Genomic DNA, 19409 nt, shown 5'->3' on the forward strand with positions numbered 1-19409 from the left:
TTTGTGCCTTTTTTAATACTTATTTTTAATACTTACATGTCATTTGGGCTTTATTATCTTCCATGCTAACATAAATGTCCTGAAAATTTTAAACCCTGTTAGTACTTAGGAATGCTCTACGTGGCTACAAAGAGAAGATTTGTTCGATGATTTTTTTGTTTGTCTGTTTTCTAGTGATAGTGATGAGAAACCTCTCAAAGGAAGCCTTCGCTCCCTCAATAGAGCTATGCAGCCAACAGAAAGTGCTGACAGCTTAGTCCAGTACGGAGAAGGCGACCACGGGCTGTTCAATGAAGACGGATCGTTTATTGGAGCTTACACTGGATCTAAGGAGAAGGGATCTGTTGAAAGCAACGGAAGTTCTACAGCAACATTTCCACTCCGGGCATAAATTTAACACATGCACACAACATTGCTGGCTCACCCCAATTTTTCATATTTATCTGTTAAAGGGAGCAAGAATTTTCATATAGGATTCAAAAAATGTTGGCAGATTGTATCCAGAATGTGATATCCTGAAATTACATTGACAGTTGCACTGCCTTCAAAAACTAAAACAGCAACCACATCAGGCCTATGTTTTCTTTTGGGTTTTTTTTTTGTTCGTTTGTTTTCAGGTGCTCCGAATGCAAAACAAATCCCCTATTTAGACACATCTCCTACAAATCCAAAGTACCCATTTGATGTGCTCCATATCTGCCTGATGGTACTGACCCATGCGTTTGCATAGCTGTTGCTACCCTGTGGGATTATCTATCTCTGTGTGCACATTTGTATTCAGTCTCTGAACTGTCTTAGTGACTTTGCTTCACCACAGGTGAAAGGATTGTAAGCAAACTCATTATTTAAAATGTAAAAAGGAATATGGATGTCTTATTGAAACAGTGCATTGAATATAGACAGTCTAAATTTATTATTTAATTTTTTGTAGCAAGAGTCGTAGGTAAACAATGAACTAGTATTTATTGAGCTCCTAATTGCCCAGAGATAATAATGTTTAAACAGAGTTAGAGCTTTTTAGGTTTCAACGTGAAGTTTTAATTTCCATCAGTTATGACATCCATAAGGATCTTTTTTGTTTTCTTTGATTAACTCAAGCTGCAAAGGGAGTGGTGGTCAGAGCATTATTGTGTGAAGGACAGGAATAAGGTGTCTCTGATTTAGATTCTAATAGGTTTATCTATTTAATATTTTCCTTTCTAAATTCACTGCTTTTACTTCTTTCTATGTTATATTATGGTATGCTTGCACATATTTCATGAATGCATTGTACATATGATGTTAATATTTACACAGTTTAAAATATAGATGTGTTTTATTTTGAAGTGTGAGAAAAGCTCGTCCACAGGCATGGCTGCACAGGTACAGCTTGTCCTTCCATGGCTTCAACAATAACCTAAGGTCCCTCAAAGTGAAGACTGTATAAAGAATTTGATTATGTTCTCATATTACTTTTATTCAACAGTCTCAAAATAAAATATCATATAAATATTGAGGGGAATGTTTTCATATTTTTCCAAGCAAGTTTTTGTTATGGAGTGTACTTCTACCCCAGCCATAATAAAGAGATCTATTTCTAATAGCGATTCCTATGCATATGTTTGTCTGTATCATGTTTTAAATGTATTTCTGGTAAAAATTTGTTTTCTTTTCTATAGTTTTCATTTGTGAAAGTATAAATTCAGGGAATTTATTTCCTGGCATGTGGGCTACTAGTCCACTTAAAGTGGCACGTGAAAATCTTTTAGAAATGGTGTAAAGAACTCTGCCTGCATTTCAGTAAAATTAATGTTAACTTCTCATTTTGTGGAAAGGCTTTTTAATCTTACTATGAAACTATTAACTATGTTTATTAAATTGACTCACAGATCTTACTTTATTATTTGAACTATAATTCATGGTGTATATTGTTAAAACCTCAACTTCGATTTATGTCATCCTTTACATTTCTTGGGAATGAAAATCGGGGGCATTTATAATGGTCACTGTAGTAATCCACATAGGATATCTAGTTGTCCTTTTTAACCTTATGTGACCTCTAAAATGCATAGGTGGAAAAGTAGGTCATATGTCAAAACACACTTAATGGGCTCAGAGTTTCCCACACTCCAGGAAGTAAACAGTCAGAGAGGAAGGCACCCTGGTCCTCCACCTGCATGAATGTAAGGGTCTGTGCATGCACCAGTGCGATCTGGACTCCATCCCCATCTGATTTCTAAGGCAAGACATTTCTGGTAGAAGAATCATCATGTGTTCATGTATCTGGGAGTATTGGCGGTGCTCAGCTACTGAAGAGGTAACAGTGGGGACTTTCCGGTTTAACTTCGCTGTTATTCTATTTCCCCGCCTTTGTCAGCAGCCAAAAAAATGATCTCAACAGGGCCATACAAGCTAGGAATTGTGTTTGAAAGCTGGATTGTACATTCATTAAAAATTGAATCATCTCCTAGTTAGAAGTTGACACAATTACTGAAATGTTTGATCTTCATAGACTTCATCGTTTTCCTTTAGCTGCCTGAGAAACAGGGTTTTCTAGTCATAGCTTCAGATGGTCAAAACTTCTAAGCGTGAAAATTGAGGCGGGATTATGACTAACTTTTGCTATCATTCTTTGGTTCCTTTCCTCAATAGTATTTAACTTCTACTGAGAACTTTTAGCACAGTGGGAATAGTCCACAGCTTTCTCTGGTTTGAGTTATGAAATCATTCATGTGTTTTATGAATCAGAATTAGTATTACATGAAAAAAATCCAAGTAACTTCAAATAGATTTTATTATTTTCCTTCAAAAATGAACACCGGAAGCTATGATGTTCAATGATGAGTAAATGGGCAATAATTATTTGTAAAATGCCACTGAGTGATAAACAGCAGCAAATATTTAGAACATTTTTTTAACTGGCTTTGCAATAACTTTCTGGACTCTACTCCAGATATTATTTATTGTCATAGATTTTATAAAACTTCAAGGACTGTGGATGGGGATCAGTTCGGCAAGGTGGTCCATGGGTCAGGAAAGTCCAAGTTCTCTTCCTGGTTCCAGCACTGAAGTTTGTACACAAACCCTAGGGGTTGCATAACAACTTTGCTTCAAACTCTCTCATCGATAAAGTGCTTATAGATCTTTGTCACAGGGTGTTTTTTATAAAGCAAAATTTGCAAATGATAAAAGTTAAGATGCCTTCTAATTTCATAAACAAATCTGTAATTGAATTATATATCTAAAATCACCCCATACACCAACTCAACTTTTTTCCTGTGAGCACATAAATATATTTTTATAGAAAAACAAATCTACAGAAAAGAAACTAAATCTACTGTTCCCCGAGCAGTGTGATTTGCACATGCCACTGAAAATTATTAATCAGAAGAAAATGAAGCAGGGTCTTTGCTATACAAAAGTGTTTTCCACTAACTTTGCATGCATGTTTATAAGAAAATATGAATTTGGTGAATTTATTCTATTGATAGAAAGGCATCTGATATTTTGGATGTACCCATGTTTATAAGAATGTAGAGCACAATGGAATAATGCTGGAAGTCTTGAATAATATTTTTTCCTATTTTATACTCATGGAAGAGATAAGCAAAAGAAAGGACAATAATGAGAAATGTTGGTGTGTTTTCTAAGCATTTAAAGCATTAAATTCCAATTAAAATCCTAAATATGTTTACATGCCATTATGATACAATTCTTGTTGAAATTTTGCATTGGTTATAATGAGATTGAGTTTGTAATCTGTGGTAGTGTATATCCTAGTGTTCTTGTAGTGAAATAAGTAGGGTTGGGCCAAAGCATACTTTGTTTTGTATCTTCAATTGTTTTATTACATCATTGAAAGAGATAAATGTAGAGCAGGTTCACCTGATTACCCTTTTTTTTAATTCGAGTAATATTCATAGTAAACTTTATTAAAAACGTGGTTGTATTGTAGGTGGTGTTTGTATCATGTTTATGAATATGTACGATTGAAAAGTATTTTCATTTCACATGAAATTCAGCTTTCCAAATAAAAGTTCAACTTCATGTACTCTAAAAATGTTTGTATTCTTTCTGTCCATTTAAGAAAAATTGGAATTTACATATCAACTTTAACACCAGTTGTTGCTGATTCTGGAATATTATAAATGAAATAAAATAATAATATAAATGAATTCTAAAGAAAATATTTTATTTGGATTACTGTACTTATAAATACAGTATGTGATATCATTAAGATCTACAAAATATAATACAATAAAGGTTAGAGTTCTGATAAGTATAAACCTAAGATAAATATATATCTACCTAATTATTTTTCATAAAAAATGTAGAAAGGCCACTTTTCAAGAAAGTATCTATAGGCCATACTTTCAAGGATATCTACTAGGTAGTGTTAACTTCAACTTTTAGAATTTGTTTTTTTTTTTTAATCTGTCACAGCAGAAAAACTACTGAAAATTGTTATTTAAAAAATTTTTATACTAAAGACTTTACACATATTATCACATTTATTCTTGCAGCACCTTTTTTTGTTTGTAGAATAATTGTGTCCCAAGAGGTTGAATAACACAATAACTGTAAGGACTGTAAGCAAGGAGTAGAATTCAACCCCAGGCTATCTGACTCCAAAACCAAGGCTCGTGATCATTATGCTAGTATATGTTTTCCTTTCCCAATTCCTTCACATCCCCTTAAAAATATTTTTTAAAGTTTAAATTTAATGTTGACTTATTGATCGTGCCTACAACTTCCTGTTTTGAAAAAGGAGGTCAAAACATTCAATATTTTATTGTATAAAACTACCAAAAATATACAATCTAAAAGGTGACAATTTAGAAAACTAGTTTTTATGTGATTCAAAAATATCTCATCATTCAGCCCACAGTTTTGAGAAATAGAACATTCTTAGCAGAAGGGGCTTCAACAGTGCTCTAACTGTCCTGAATGTTTTAAGCTTGATCTTTCTGTTTCTTTATCAGAAAACCAAACCTACAACAAGACCTCTCTCGTGGTATTCTCATTTGCTTCCCACCAAAATAGAATAGAGCAGTGAATATTAAGCCATGTATTCTTCAATTCATCACATCTCACTTACAGAGAGGCTCTATTGCCAGAATAAATCAGGCTTACATCAGATAAACATAAATACAACGACTTTTCAAAGCTCTTTAGTATATGGCCAGAAATGTGTTAATACACTGAGGTTTGTCTTGTACTTATAACATGCTATGAATCAGTATCTTAAAATTTATACATAAACAATGAAAGTCTAAGAAATGAAAATTCTCAGATGTTTCCTGAAAGAAACAATATATCACACTGCCATTCAAATATATATACACACCTTTAACAGGTGGGGGAAAAATGTTCAATGATTGGTCTATCTGTAGCAGAATGAAAAAAATATATAAAATATTCCATAGTGATTGTCAATAGATTTTTTTCCCAAAAGATGTTACTTGAATCACTGATTCTGTAAGGAAATAAAAATATTTTGATCAAAATATTTTTGAAACACTGGCAAATTGGTACATTGCCAACTTCCAGGAGAATATAGAATCTGATTCTCACAGAACTCAGAATTACTTGCAGACTCAATCTTAGGTCTCTTTTTCATTTTATTATCTTTTTAAGATACCTCTCTATCCAAGCTGTAATTCCTGTGTCCAGATAAATGACTTCAAGTTATTTTAACCCCAGTATTATTCTGCTATCTGAGGCTTTAACATATGACTTTCTATTTGATTTTTCCCTCTGTCTGAAAGATATGTATAACTCAGTTTTTAAAAAAGTGAATGCATGACTTTCCTCTTCCACAGCTATTTTCTAAAATCCACTGTGCTGGGTAGTGAGGGACAACAGTACCTATTCAAGTACTCAACCTGCATTCCCAGGCATCACCTTCTGTACCGAGCTCCTGCCTAACTCGCATGCCTGATCCATCACCAAAGTCTGTTATTTTCTCCTGTGAATCTCCTGGATGCGAACCTGCCTCTTCTGCACTGTGACCTATTCGGCTGGAGCACATTTTTGGGGGGTAATGATACTGGGGGTTGAATCCAGGACCTTCCCACTGAGCTACATTCCCAGGTTTTTCTGCATTTTTTATTTTGAGATCCATTCTCTCACTAAATTGCTAAGTTGCCCCAGCTGAGCTCTAATTTATAATCCTGTTGCCTTATCCTTGTAAATTGCTGGGATTTCAGCCATGCATCAACATGCGCTGCTCCCTAGATCACTCTTAGGCTAAGTGGTTTTTCTGTATCTACCTCTCTACCTCCAATCTTTTTTTTTTTTTTTTAAATCCTATCTAGGCAAGTTGATTTTCAAAGTGAAAAATCTGCTGATGCAGTTTGTAAATTATGAGTGATGCCAAAAGAATGCCTTTTTATTTCTTTTAATATGAGAAAAAAATATCTTCATTTGACTTTCAATGTTCTATGTGATTAAGTCATTTCCCATTTTCCTTCGTCCCTCTATCTCAGTCCTTATGATTATATCCAACATCCCTTAGGCTTTAGATTTCCCAGGCCTCCTTGGCCTTGGGCCAGGCACTATTGGAATAAGCAACTCTACTCGGACTTTGAGGACCATCACTCACTAACCTCAGAACCTATGACAGATCCTTGCCTGGATCTCTTCCCTGGGCACAATGGCCAGAGATGCTATGAGCCCCTGTTTAGTGCCCATTCAGGCTCAGCCTGAAGGTTTAGAAAAGTTAAGGCCTTGTCAAGCAAATATTTATTATCTAATGGGAAAAGAGAGCGGGAGGGTAAATTTGAAGATTCTTCTGTTCTCTCCTGCCTCCCTCGTCTTCCTTTACAAAGGAAGAAACAATATATCCAAGGAATATAGCCGTCATTTGCATTTAACAGCAGGACTGGCTCTCCATTCTTCGCTGTCTTACTCTCCCTTTCCTTCTTGCTTGCCCTACAGGATTACACTCCATAATAAGTTAGCATTTTATGTACCGAAGGCTTCAGGTTCTGCTGTTTAAAAATCCAGGCTAAACATCTTTTCTTTTAACAGTTTCAAGTATTTACTAAATTCCTCTCTGTCCCAAGACTTAAATTTCTTATTTTCCCATCACAAAATTACTGATCTGCAGTAAAGTTTAATTAATCTCTTTAGGGAAAACTTTTGAGGCTACATACATTGGTCAAATCACTTTAGTGTATCATAGTGTTATTTACCTCTGATTTTTAGCATTCATTAACGCCACTATCACAATTTCATTTGAACTGTACACTATTTGATTCTCATCCCTATTTCCTCTTTTAACCTAGAAGTTCCAGGGCAGTAACTTCGTTTTCACAGGAAATATTAGCCATCTAGCAACAATGCATGGTATGTAATGAACATTTATTAAATATTTGCTAATTAAAAACAAGAATCACAAGGAGGAGACATCTTAAATAATGAATGAAGTTTAGAAAATTCTAGCCCAGATTCATGGGGAAAGTCTACTACTCTCACTCCAGTGTTCAAAAATCTTAATTAAAGATCCCATCATCAACCCAAAACTTGAGGCAAAGCATTTGAATCACTCTTGAATCCATTGTTTTATTTTCATCCCATCATCGCCTTTTACTTTAAAATTTACTTTAAATTCATCATTTTTCTCTGCTGTCATTGCTACCACCCTATACCAGGCCAAAGTCATCCGGTCTCTCTCCTAAACTGGTTTTTCTTAATTCCTACCCCTGCTCCAATTTATGTGATAACACAAGAAGGTTGTAAGGTGTAGTGAGGTTGTAGTAACAGTTTCTCAATAAAGTTAGCCCAAATCTGCAATTGCTAACCACATGACTTTCCCTAACACAAAATATGGGCCACTCTCTTCTCTGTTTCTAGAACCTTCCAAAACCTACCCTTGCCTAAGGACATTTGCAATTATCTCTTTTACTCTCTAAAATAGTGTCTACACCAACTTATTGTCACTTATGTCTTTGTTTTAAGGTCACTTCTTCAGAGAAGACTTTTTAGATTATCAGCTTAAAAATAGCCAGGACCTATGGTATGATTTTTTCTTTATAAAAATAGTAATATGGCAATTTACATTCTTATGTAATTTTTTAATTGAGTTCCCACTATAAACTAGATTCCATGAAAATTACTGTTTCTCTTATTTGCTGTTCTCACTCCCAGAATGGGCCTAGCACAGAGTAACAAATATGTTGAGTAAATCAATGAACTAAAGCAAAAATCAGAAATATTCAATAGTGTATAGTAAAAAAAAAAAATCTCATTAATCTGCTTAGCAAAACATTACTTGGCTTTTTAAAATTGTTTTGTTTTTATATACTTAGAATTATAGTAGCTCCAACAAAAGTCCTTCTGTGACACACAGACACACAGAATGATCACAGCAGACCTGGTCACAATGTCAACAATAACTTTTTAATTTTAAATCTGATGTCAAATCCTGCCTTATTCTGTTTTATCTCAAGTGAAGTTGCTAATATTTTGTAAGTCAATTATGTGACATATAACTCAGGAATTGTAGATATAGGAATTAGTACAAAAATCTTTGGTAAATATTAGTAGCTCACAGCTGTGTAAGCTATGTACTTGATTAAATACTGTAGCTTTAAATATTCACAATGTGTCATTGCAAATCCATGGGGAAAATGTCCAGATTATGTAATAAATTTCTGCATAGCATATAAGAATAAGTTGTTTTTAACTAAAATTTATAATTTCCAGTAGATGCTTCTTTGATAAATTTAAAGAAGTATCAGAGTATTGTGTAATAAAAATGTAGTGATAATAAAAAATGTAGTTAAAATATTCAGCCACTAGATGGAAGTGTTTCAAAGTAATAGGTACTGGATCTTTCAGAAAGCGTCCTACAATGTTCTTTTTTTTCCTCTCAAGGCATTCTTTTAAGTATTAGCAGGTATGTATTAGAGATATATTTAAACTTGTTTTACTTTTCAATTGTGGTCTCATTTTTATTTTTATAGACTTTATTTAAAGTGTTATGAATTCCATAGGTCTTTTTAATTTTGAAGGATGATTTTTTTCCCCAAATCTTAGGAAAGTACAATAAAATTATCCTTTATAGTTCCTACAGCATGAAATGTAGTGTCAGAATTTAGCTGTTTAAATTCTGCTAGAAATAAGTGAAAGTGAGCACTACATTATTATTATTTTTTATTGGTGAATTTTTATTTTTTAATTGAGTTTATTGGAACATTTTAGGTATACAGTACAGTTACATTCATTATTGTGATCCTGTACCTTTACATACAGGTCTCAGTTCTCATTTTTTCCCCTTGTCCCTGACCTCTCTTCACCCCTTACTCCCTTCCCCATTTACAAACAGTTTATTTCCATTTTTTCATTTTCTCATATTTTTTTCTTTTCATTTATTACCTTTCCTCTACCCTTCTCACTTCCCCTACACCTTTAGCCCTTTTCTTATTTATATTATTATCAATTAATGACACATTGAAAATTTTTAATGTTTTATTCTTTAACATGTATGCATAACCCAGGTAGAATGAAAAAATACATTCCAATGTATATATGTATATGTAAATATAATGCCTACCTGTCACAGTTTGAATTTTATGGGTTCCCTAAAGACTGTGTGTTAAAGGAAAGATGCCCAGTCTCTGGTGCTTCTGGGAGGTGATGGAACCTTTAGGGGATGGGACCTAGTGGGAGGTCATTGCATGCTTTTGAAGGGGATATGGGGACCCCAGCATTTCCTGTCATCATGATCTGCCTTACCACAGGTGTGAAACCAGATGACTATCAATTAAAGCCTCTGAAATTGTGAGCTAGAATAAACCTTTTCCTCCTCTTAACTCATATACCTCAGGAATTTGTCATCACTATAGAAAACAGGTGAACACACGTCCATATCATAGGACTGCTATAAAGACAAAAATGAGTTCAAATATGTATATACCTGAAACCATTGTCTGCTATGTGCAAGGTGCTAATTACCTCTTTGGCATTTTAATTAAACAGTCTTTTAAATCTACCAATTGAGAAGATACCGTTATGGCCATGTTGATGATTCTATAGTAAAAACAAATAATTATCTAAGATGAGTTCTGTGTCTTGTCAATAAAGGTCAATAGGTAGAGCCTGAATTAACATATAAGAATTAATTTCAAAATGAAGTTGAAATTTAACCTCTGTACATACAAGTTAAATACTTTAATCAACCCCCTCCCCACTGCCTATAACCTCAAGCACCACATCACCTGAAAGGCTCGCTAAAACACATTTATGGGTCCCATTCCAAATTTCCAACTCTGGAGATTTGAGGTAAGGCCCTAAAATTCTCATTTTAGTAAGTTTCTAGGTCCTGCTCCTTCTGGGCCAGGGAATACAACTGAAAAATCCATAACCCACAACTATGCATCCAGCTTAAAAGAATCAGCTCAACCAGAGGAACTTTCCGCAAGATTGAAAGTAAGTCCTTGATATGATGCTTGTCTTTTTAGCTCCCTAGATATTCTGAAACAGTAGCAAACTGACTTTCAAAGGAAAGAAGTTATGGCATCACTCATGGACTAAAATTTACACCACAGTAATGTAAATTTTCAATGGATTTTAATCTGATAGATCATTTTTATTATTTACTGTATGGAATGCTTCCCTGGGACTATTTGTTCAACTGTGTGGAATTTGATTTTTAAACTTGAGCCAGTGATCAACAGCTGATCCTGGGAAGACTCTGTGAAGCCAAGAAATGGTTGGAAAATTGCTTCAGCATCTATTTTGCTTGCGTGGCACAGCAATTTCTCATCCCCTCACAGTTCTCTCCAAATCCTCACAGAAAGTCCTTCTGCACAGGGATAAACAACGTAGACTTTCTTAAATCCTTCCTCACCCACTCGTATCTGATTTTCTCTCTCGAGCAGCTTTAAAGCGCGTGCTCACAGAATTACTATAACCCTTTCTAAATTATCTTTACTTCCCATTATCCTTCATACTCCTTTTTCTGTTTCACAAATCTTTGTAAAGTTTTTTGAGTTATGGGGACACCTAGTGTACCTAAGAAGATGAACACTCAAGTTACCAATGCAGAATTTTGTCCACTGGACCTGGGCTTTATTGATAAAAAGTGCCTATATTAATACTTTACTCTAAAAGTAGAATTTATCTGAAGGGTGATGTTTTTCATCAAATTTTGCCACAGTGTTAGAAAACTCCACAACCTCGGCTGTAGCTATGGCATGTTGAAATCTGAAAAATCTAAACCTAATGACAATAATAGGGCAATAAAATTAAAATGATTCGGAAAAGAACATTAGTAGAAACATTGGCAAAACAATGACACTGTCTAGGGTTGGTAAAAGAGATGGTGTCTCATTTAATTTCAACTCCTGCTGGTAGACAAACTGGTAAAGTAATTTAAGAAAAGCAACTTGGCAATGAGTCTACAAATATTTAAGAAGCTCCAAAATACACTTTAGGAAAACATTTTAAAATATTGTTTTCCTATCTTTTATATAATTTATTTTAAGCTGTAAGGAAGACTAATCAATACAGTGAAAGCGTTTTATGTAATCATGCTTAAATACATCCTATTTGAAGATAGCACTTTATAGTGATAGAAAGTCAGGACAAAAAGACCCACGGAGTTCATCTAGTCCAAGAATCAATAGGCTGACATTCTGTATAAAGCTTTTATTTGTGTGTCTATGTGTATTTTCTAGCGAAAATCTGTAATGACCTCCATGAGCCTCAAAGGTGACCCTCTGAACAGTTTTGCACTTATTACAGAAGCTTCAGAATCCTCTCCAGCCACACTCATCCAGCATGCCCAGAAATTCCTCCTGAATTCGGTACCAAATCCAATGCGAGAAGGAAGATGACCTGAGAAAGTTTCCCAGGGACACGATAGTAGTTATAGCATGTGACAAATAAAGAAGCTCCTGCTCTTCTAGGAATTTCCAATTTGGTTTCCTATTTACATTTATGTCTCTCCGTTGAGCTTCAAATTAAAATTTTTCTGTAATGTGCTTTCATGTTTACTTCGTTACATTTATCATTTTTAAGAATAGAATTCCTTGATAGAAAACATAGGATATTAATTTTTACTTCCGGTATTTTCTAGAATAGCCAGAGAAAGGAACTTACTCAAATTCATATTGCTTGTCCATGGTGCTGAAAATAAAAAGGTAGCTTTCCAATATTATAGGCAGATGTACAGTGTCTTGAATTTCAGATGTCAAAGTCAAACTCCACCATTTACTAACTGTCCAACATACCCATTCCCTTGAAATACAGCCTTATTATCTATAACAATTTCTTTAAGGGTTATGGTAAGAGGTGCAAGACTAAATCATAATGAAAATAGCAAGAAATAAAGTATGGCATTTTCAAAAAATGGTCAAATATTGAAAAACAAACAAATATATATGGGATATAATTATTGCATTAGTCTGGGTGGCCCAGGGAGGCAGAGCCAATAGTATACACATATTCACACAGATAGACACATACAGAGACAAAAAACGCACACAAACACATAAGTATACACAAGCATATCCATTATCTTATCTAGTCATCTTTCTAGAGATTTACCACCAAGAATTACCTCATGCAATTATGGAAGCTGAGTAGTCCAAGATCTGCTGTCAAAAAGCTCAAGACTTGGGAAAAATAGCAATACAGTTGCAGTTTGTATCCAAAGCCTGGAGAACAAAGAGAGATGATTGTGTAAATTCCAGACTGAGCCCCATCTTGATGGCCAGAAAAATGAACATCATTGTTTAAGAGTAGCCAAGCAGAAAGACAGAATTCTTTCATATTCAGCCATTTTCTATGCTCAAGGCTTCAACATTCTGAATGAAGCCCACCCACGTCAGAACCACCGAACTGCTTTACTCCTTCTGTCAATTCAAATAGTAATCTCATTCAGAAACAGCCTCAGAAATAATGTTTAACCAACATTGGGACACATGGTTCACACTGTAAGGTTGACAAAGAAAACTGACCATGGCAATTATGTGTGAAAACAAGCAAAATTATTATCTTGATTATCAAAGCAAAAGCATCTATAACTGGTTATAAAAATAAAAGCTCATTATAATTTATATTAAGGAGTTTTTATAAATTACCCTCAAATCTATAAAGTGCCACATTTTGTGGGGAAGCAGTTTTTGAGCGGAATTGTTGAGTTTTAATCCAGACAGAGGCCTTACTTCTTTCTATTCTACCAGCAGTAAAGCTTCCTGAATAGTTATTAGTATTTCCTAAATGCTCCCCCTGAAATCATCATGTCATAAATGATAATTATTTGTAGCCGTTCTTAAAAGCATATCTGAGAGTCATTATAATTGAAACAAGTGGCTGAGAACTTTGTGTACTGACTTTTAATTGTAGCCCCCTCTTGGGCTTCCTTTGAATAGGTAATTCTCTATCCTTGTTTGAGTGAAGATATTAAGGAAACTAATGCAATACAAGAGATCTTACCCTCCTGGAAGGATTGATTTTAGAGCTCTTATATTTTATTCAGGATTCTGGACAGATGGCTATAACATTCATGATCTCACCCATTAAAACTATGTATTTGTCTTTATTCTTTTTCCTTACAAAATTCTTTCTTTCTTGGCCAGCCTTGGTAAAATCAGAGGACACATACAAAGCAACTAATTGCTTGTGCATCTCCCCATTGTATAGTTAAATTCATTTGAACACACATTATACTGGGACTCTGCAGATGGTTGGACACATGGTATCTAAAATGTTATTTATACTTTGGAAGTAGTCACAATGACTACACTTGCCCAAATAATTAAAATGCATATTCCATATCAAACAAACTTCTTGATCATCATCCTTTCACTGTGTGCATCACAGTGCCAAATTAATAATCATTCATTTTACTGCCTACTTGTCAACCACTACAGTACTTACATAAGCATTACTATGTGGTATTAATAGTTACATGGTGGTAATAATGATAAAATCTTTTGCTATATTTTTTGTGTATAATATTGGTTTAGATGATGAATTTTAGTCAGTATAGCTGATTGAGGGATGACACCTCATTTCACATGTCAATTCCAATCACATGGTAGTGACCATCTTGGGAGAAAGGTATCCGGAAGCAAGTCTAACAGAGAGAGCAGAATCCATCAGTGAGGCCTGCCATGCACATGAGAAAGGAGCTCAGCACATGGACCATGTGTTTGACTTCCCTCGATGTGTGATTATGAATCTTAGCTTTTAAGTGTTAAAGATTCTTAGATTTATCTCCTGTCATTGCTTATTAAATTAAAGTTGCTAAAGTAGTCTGTGCCACTAAAACAAAATAACTGAGATTGAGAAATTTGTGATGAACAAAAATCTACTTTTCACAGTTCTGAAATCCTGAAGGTCCAAGATCTTGACACCAATGTGTGAAGAATGGTTAGAGCATAGTCTTGGCTTCCAAGAGTCATTCCTTGTCACTGCATCCTCTCAAAGAAGTGAATACAGTGGTTCTCACCAGACAGAGGATGAGGAGGTGAATATGCTCCTTGAAACACTTCCTCAAGTATCAGTACATTTACAAAAGTGAAGCCCTCATGCCCTATCTTCTAAAATCTCTGTCTTTTAAAACCACCAAAATGGGGATTAAATTTTGTCATGAATTCTGGAGGGCATATATTTATATATATTTGGGAGTAGTTTTAATCTTTCAGAACTTCAGGTTCAATCAGTTTCCCTCCTTCTCTCTATCTTTCTAGACCTTGGTTATGATCACTAAATATATGCAAAGTAGTAAAAGTAGTTCCTAGCATATAGCCAAATATTCATTAAATTATATAGTACTGCTACTCCTGCAATTTAAGATACTGTAGAAAGGATATTTGTTTAGAGTTCTCATATATTAAAGAAATAACTTGGTGGGAGATAACAATAAAAATTCATAGTAAGGCCTTTTCCTTCCTCAAAATCTCCCCCAAAATCATAACCTATGCAGGAATTAGCTGTGGCACGATGGAAAGTCTGCTTTGTTTTGAGTCACCATGTTCTTGCCACTTTGGGTCATTGCTCTTGGGATAATCAGATGGCTGCGCTTTGAATGCTGATGCCCCTTTCCTCTGTACTTTGTCATAGATTTTAATTATAATACTGTAAACAAAGACAAGTTCTAAATTATAAAGTGTAATCCATATAATGTGCAAAAACATAAACTTTTCGATGTCATTTAAAAATTCAGAAAGCTAACTGAGATTATCAATGTGGGTATCTTATCACCACTGTTACTATTATATTGTTCTTTACTTAAGCAGAACTTCTTGAACATATTTTATAATCAGAGATTTCACATTGAGAGGTGAAAAATGTATAATTTCAAGACCAGGACATATTTTCATCTAGAATTAAGAACATGTCTGAAAGCTGATGATTGCAGTGTTTGCTAAAATTGTGAGTTCATCCAAGACCAGAAATGGTCAAATGACTTCAGAATAGCTAAGGCTTTCGACATAAGATAGTTCAGTCTCTGAGCTTTCAGCGTAAGCCTTACATGAGTGACAATTTTGTTGTACTGATCTATCTGGAACAGTGTTTATAAGCAAGGTCAGTGTTGGAATCCAGTAATGTGGGCTTCTGTAAAAGAGATTTTAACTGCACCATTTTCCAAAGTAGCCTGAGTAGCTTCCTGCTCCCAGCAGAGCATATCTCCGATGCCTCCAACGTAAAATGAAATTAATATGACTCTTATAACACGCTGACATGTAAAGTAATACATTAAGAAGGACTGCAACACTCTCTTTACTAACAGCTGCTCTTCTCTGGTTTTTGCTAAAAGAAGCTCCACATTGTCCCCGTCATGCCCTCCTACTGTGTATGCTCCGTTTGCAGATGGCAGAAGGAAGTTATCTGCAGTATTCAGTCTGTGCATATCATTATGATGAGTTATTTCAGTTGGAATATGCTATAGAAAAAAAGACCGACTTTTGATGCCAAAAATAAACATTTATCACTTAAAATTTTCAAAGCACAGCCAAAGCCTTGCCGTCAGTCTCCAGATACACACATCAGATCGTTGGGTTGAACGTGCAACCTCATTATGCAGTGTTCCTGCTGATGAAACATCTGACTTGGACACTTTCTTTCTCACCAGAAAACCATTTTCACTTTTCTTCCTTAAATGAAAAGACCCTTGCAATTCTGACTCCAGTTATTTTGCAACAAATATGCTTAAAATGGATCAAGTAGGGCAATAGATTCCTCTTCAGGACTATCCAGATTTAACAAACTTGTTTGTTCTTTATTTTTCCCCACCCCTTTTGGCCTCACAGCACCCTTGTTAACATCCTGGGGGACATCAAGGGAACACAGTTTGGGAAACAGATCTCAAATAGTTTCTTCTCCAATTCTTGAATTACTCGCTCTATTTCTATCAATCAATCACTTATCATTATTTAGTTCAGGTATTTGACACCATTCATTTTATCATCACTAAAGCTTTATTTGACGTTCTTCTCTGCTTCTCTCTAAAGAAGTAGCCTATTATGTCCTGTTGTTTATCCTCCCCAAAATGGACTTAGAATCCATCACCAAATAATTGAATTATTAGTTGTATCTTTGGTAGACCACATGGAAAATTTAAGATTTTATCCTCTGAATTGATAAATGGAGTGCTACTTCTTCAGAAATTTTGCCAACCATGTTGGCCACATTATACTTAATTCTCTCCACAACCATGTGAGATAGTGTTATCCTGATTCAGGTAAGGCAAATGAGGCTCCAAAGCACTAAGCTGCTATAAAATAGCGAACTGAAATTAACAAAGCAGTTCTATAGAATGCTGTAATTCTTTGTAGGACATCACAAAGGTGGGCCCAACTTACTTCTAAGTAAACCACGTTACTCTACTGAGAACTTCAGTTATTTTAATGCATAAGCATTTCGATTAGAATATTATGAGAATATGTAATCATATTAATTGCTTTCTAAAGATGATTTGACTTTTTCGATGTATCTCATAAAAATCGCCCAAAATGATTTGGTAAAATAGCTCAGTTTTCAGCCATACAAAATATGCTGAAGGGGGTTGAGGATATAGACCCTTCCTCTGCGGCACGATTCCACTAATCTGCTTCTCAGCTACCATGAACTGAGCAGCTCTACTACTCTAGTGTCCTCTTATGATGTCTCTGCCTTAGTTTACCATGGACTGAATCCTCTTAAAAATGTGACCCAAATTAAACCTCTCCACATTTCAGCTTTAGATGTTGGGTATTGTATCCCAGTAGTGGGAAGCTGACTAACAACAGGAACACTCAGCAATACAGCTTTGGTTCTCTCTTGCTTTAAACATGAGATAAGGTTCTTGTTCTCCTTAAGCTTGCACCAAGGGGTGTTGCCTCTCTAAAGGCTAAAGCAATGGGATCTCTTGATCATAGATGGACACTTCCAAAACTATGAAACAAGATAAACCTTTCTCTTTATAAATTGCTCATCTTGAGTGTTATAATGACAGAAAACTGGCTAACACAAAAATTTATAAATGTTTAAGTAGAAAATTGTTTTTGTTTTTTTATTTTTGCTTTTTTTTTTTTTTTGCAAAAAAGGAGCAAACAAGGAAGTATGTACAAGGGACTGTGACAAATGAGGGGATGACTATGGAGAGGACCTGGGTATGTTTTACTCTGTCAGTCTATTATCTGGAAAGGCCTCAGGGGAGGAGCTTTGTGCCAGCTCAGGCTCAGTGGGTCAAAACACAGAGGCTTGGGGAGAGGAAAAGAGATTAACAAAAGCGTGGTCACCATAGCTTTTCTTTGACATCATCCATAGAGGAAAAACAATTCAGCTAATCACATATGAAGCAAGCAACAGAGATCTGAAGGATCTGTGTCCAGTATTATTATAGGTCAACAGGAGGGTGCGCTGAGTCTTAACTACCCCCGCAAGGAAAGATATTTCTTTGTAATAAGCTGGGCCATTTTCCAAAATATAAAAGGGTAGAAATTCTCAATCTTTGCTCTTTTCCAGGAGCACAAGCCTCAGATAAAGCTCAACATTACCACTCTGATGGTCTGTACGCTGCTAAGTGCCAATTTCCATTGTGTAGTAAAAAATGACTTAATTTTAGAAAAAGTCTATATTAATTTTCAACAATCACCAATCCCACAGTTGTATTTAATGCTATAATTCAGCAATATTAATGTGAGATGTCACCCACATTCATTATCTTACTATCTCTTCTGAAGACTAATAGATATTATATTAATAATAGTTTCCACTTACTAACTTATTTATTCCAAGCACTATTCAGAGCATCACATATCTTCTTTAGTTTTCACAATCTTGATTTAAATTTTACATTCACAATTTTCAGATACAGAAAATTGCATGTAAAGAGGCTTGAGATCTCACATTCATTTTTGTAACCAGAACCCTTTAAGTCTAATGTCTATCCTTTCACTACTCTACTGTTTCTCATAATGAATAGAGTAGGACTTAATGGGTTCCTACTCTAAAATATCACCTTATCAGAGCAGGTGCTAATGGGTGTGTCTTTGTTGACTAGGGCTTCTATAACCAAATACTACAGAGTGGGTGACTTGAAATAATAGGCAGTTATTTCTTCAAGTTCTGGAGTCTGGAGTGGCTAAGATTGAAGTGCTGGTTCTGGGGACATTTCTTGGCTTGCAGACAGTTTCTTTGTAGTTGTATGGCAGAAGAAGGGAGGGAGGGGGGGAGTGAGAGGCAGAGAGGGAGAGGGGAGAGGGAGAGAGTGGGAGAGAAAGGAGAGAGGAAACGAGCACTACCACACAGAAGCTTTCTAGTGTCTCCTCTTGCAAGGATACAGACCCTGTATGATTAGAGGCCAGGTTTAGATCTCATTTAATTTTGTTGCTTCCTTCCATATTCTATCTTCAAATATGTCCTATTGAGGGTTGGAGTTTCATATATTAATTTTGAGCAGACACAAATATTCCACATATAACAGGACATAAAGTATGGATACTAAAACGTCAATGACTATTACTTTATTTTTTCTTAGGATAAAGGCTAAGTAGAGTAACTGCTCCACTTGTGGAAATTTTGGGAATAAAGTTACTGGATAGAACGCACTATGAAGCAATGTCTTCAAACATCCGTCTTCATCCCCATGCACTCACCTTGTTATAGCTTCCCTGCATGTAACAAACCAACACATTCTTTGGCTTGTTGTACACATCTGTGAATTTTCCCAGTACTTCTATGGTGTATGTTTCTTAGAATAAAAACATTTTATTCTTATGGATCAGAATTTCTAGGGAAGGATTAATATTAATGACCCCTTGAAACAACCACTTTGGCTTTGTAATTTAAAATGTTTTGTTTCTCCTTATAATTTAAGAGACTCAGCTTAGATTTCAGACCTCATGCCCAAAGCTAAATAGAAAGATTCCTAATGTGAAGGCAACTCATGAAAACAACAACAACAACAAAAACAAAAACAAAAAACAAAA

At 35.0% G+C, this 19409-nt stretch overlaps 1 protein-coding gene across 2 annotated transcripts in view; it reads left to right on the forward strand.

The window, feature by feature from the left end:
* Chl1 (cell adhesion molecule L1 like) overlaps positions 1 to 2741 on the forward strand; it is a 188972-nt gene extending 186231 nt beyond the window's left edge. For both annotated transcript variants that reach the window (XM_010629959.3, XM_010629960.2), the window contains one exon: positions 175 to 2741. In XM_010629959.3, coding sequence (XP_010628261.1) covers positions 175 to 391 — 217 coding nt within the window. In that variant the 3' untranslated portion in view covers positions 392 to 2741. The remainder of the gene's footprint in view (positions 1 to 174) is intronic.
* Positions 2742 to 19409: the final 16668 nt, after the last annotated feature.

This window comes from Fukomys damarensis, unplaced genomic scaffold (genome assembly GCF_012274545.1).
Source record: "Fukomys damarensis isolate Sample0158 unplaced genomic scaffold, DMR_v1.0_HiC HiC_scaffold_28, whole genome shotgun sequence".
In the NCBI taxonomy this organism is placed as follows: domain Eukaryota; kingdom Metazoa; phylum Chordata; class Mammalia; order Rodentia; family Bathyergidae; genus Fukomys; species Fukomys damarensis.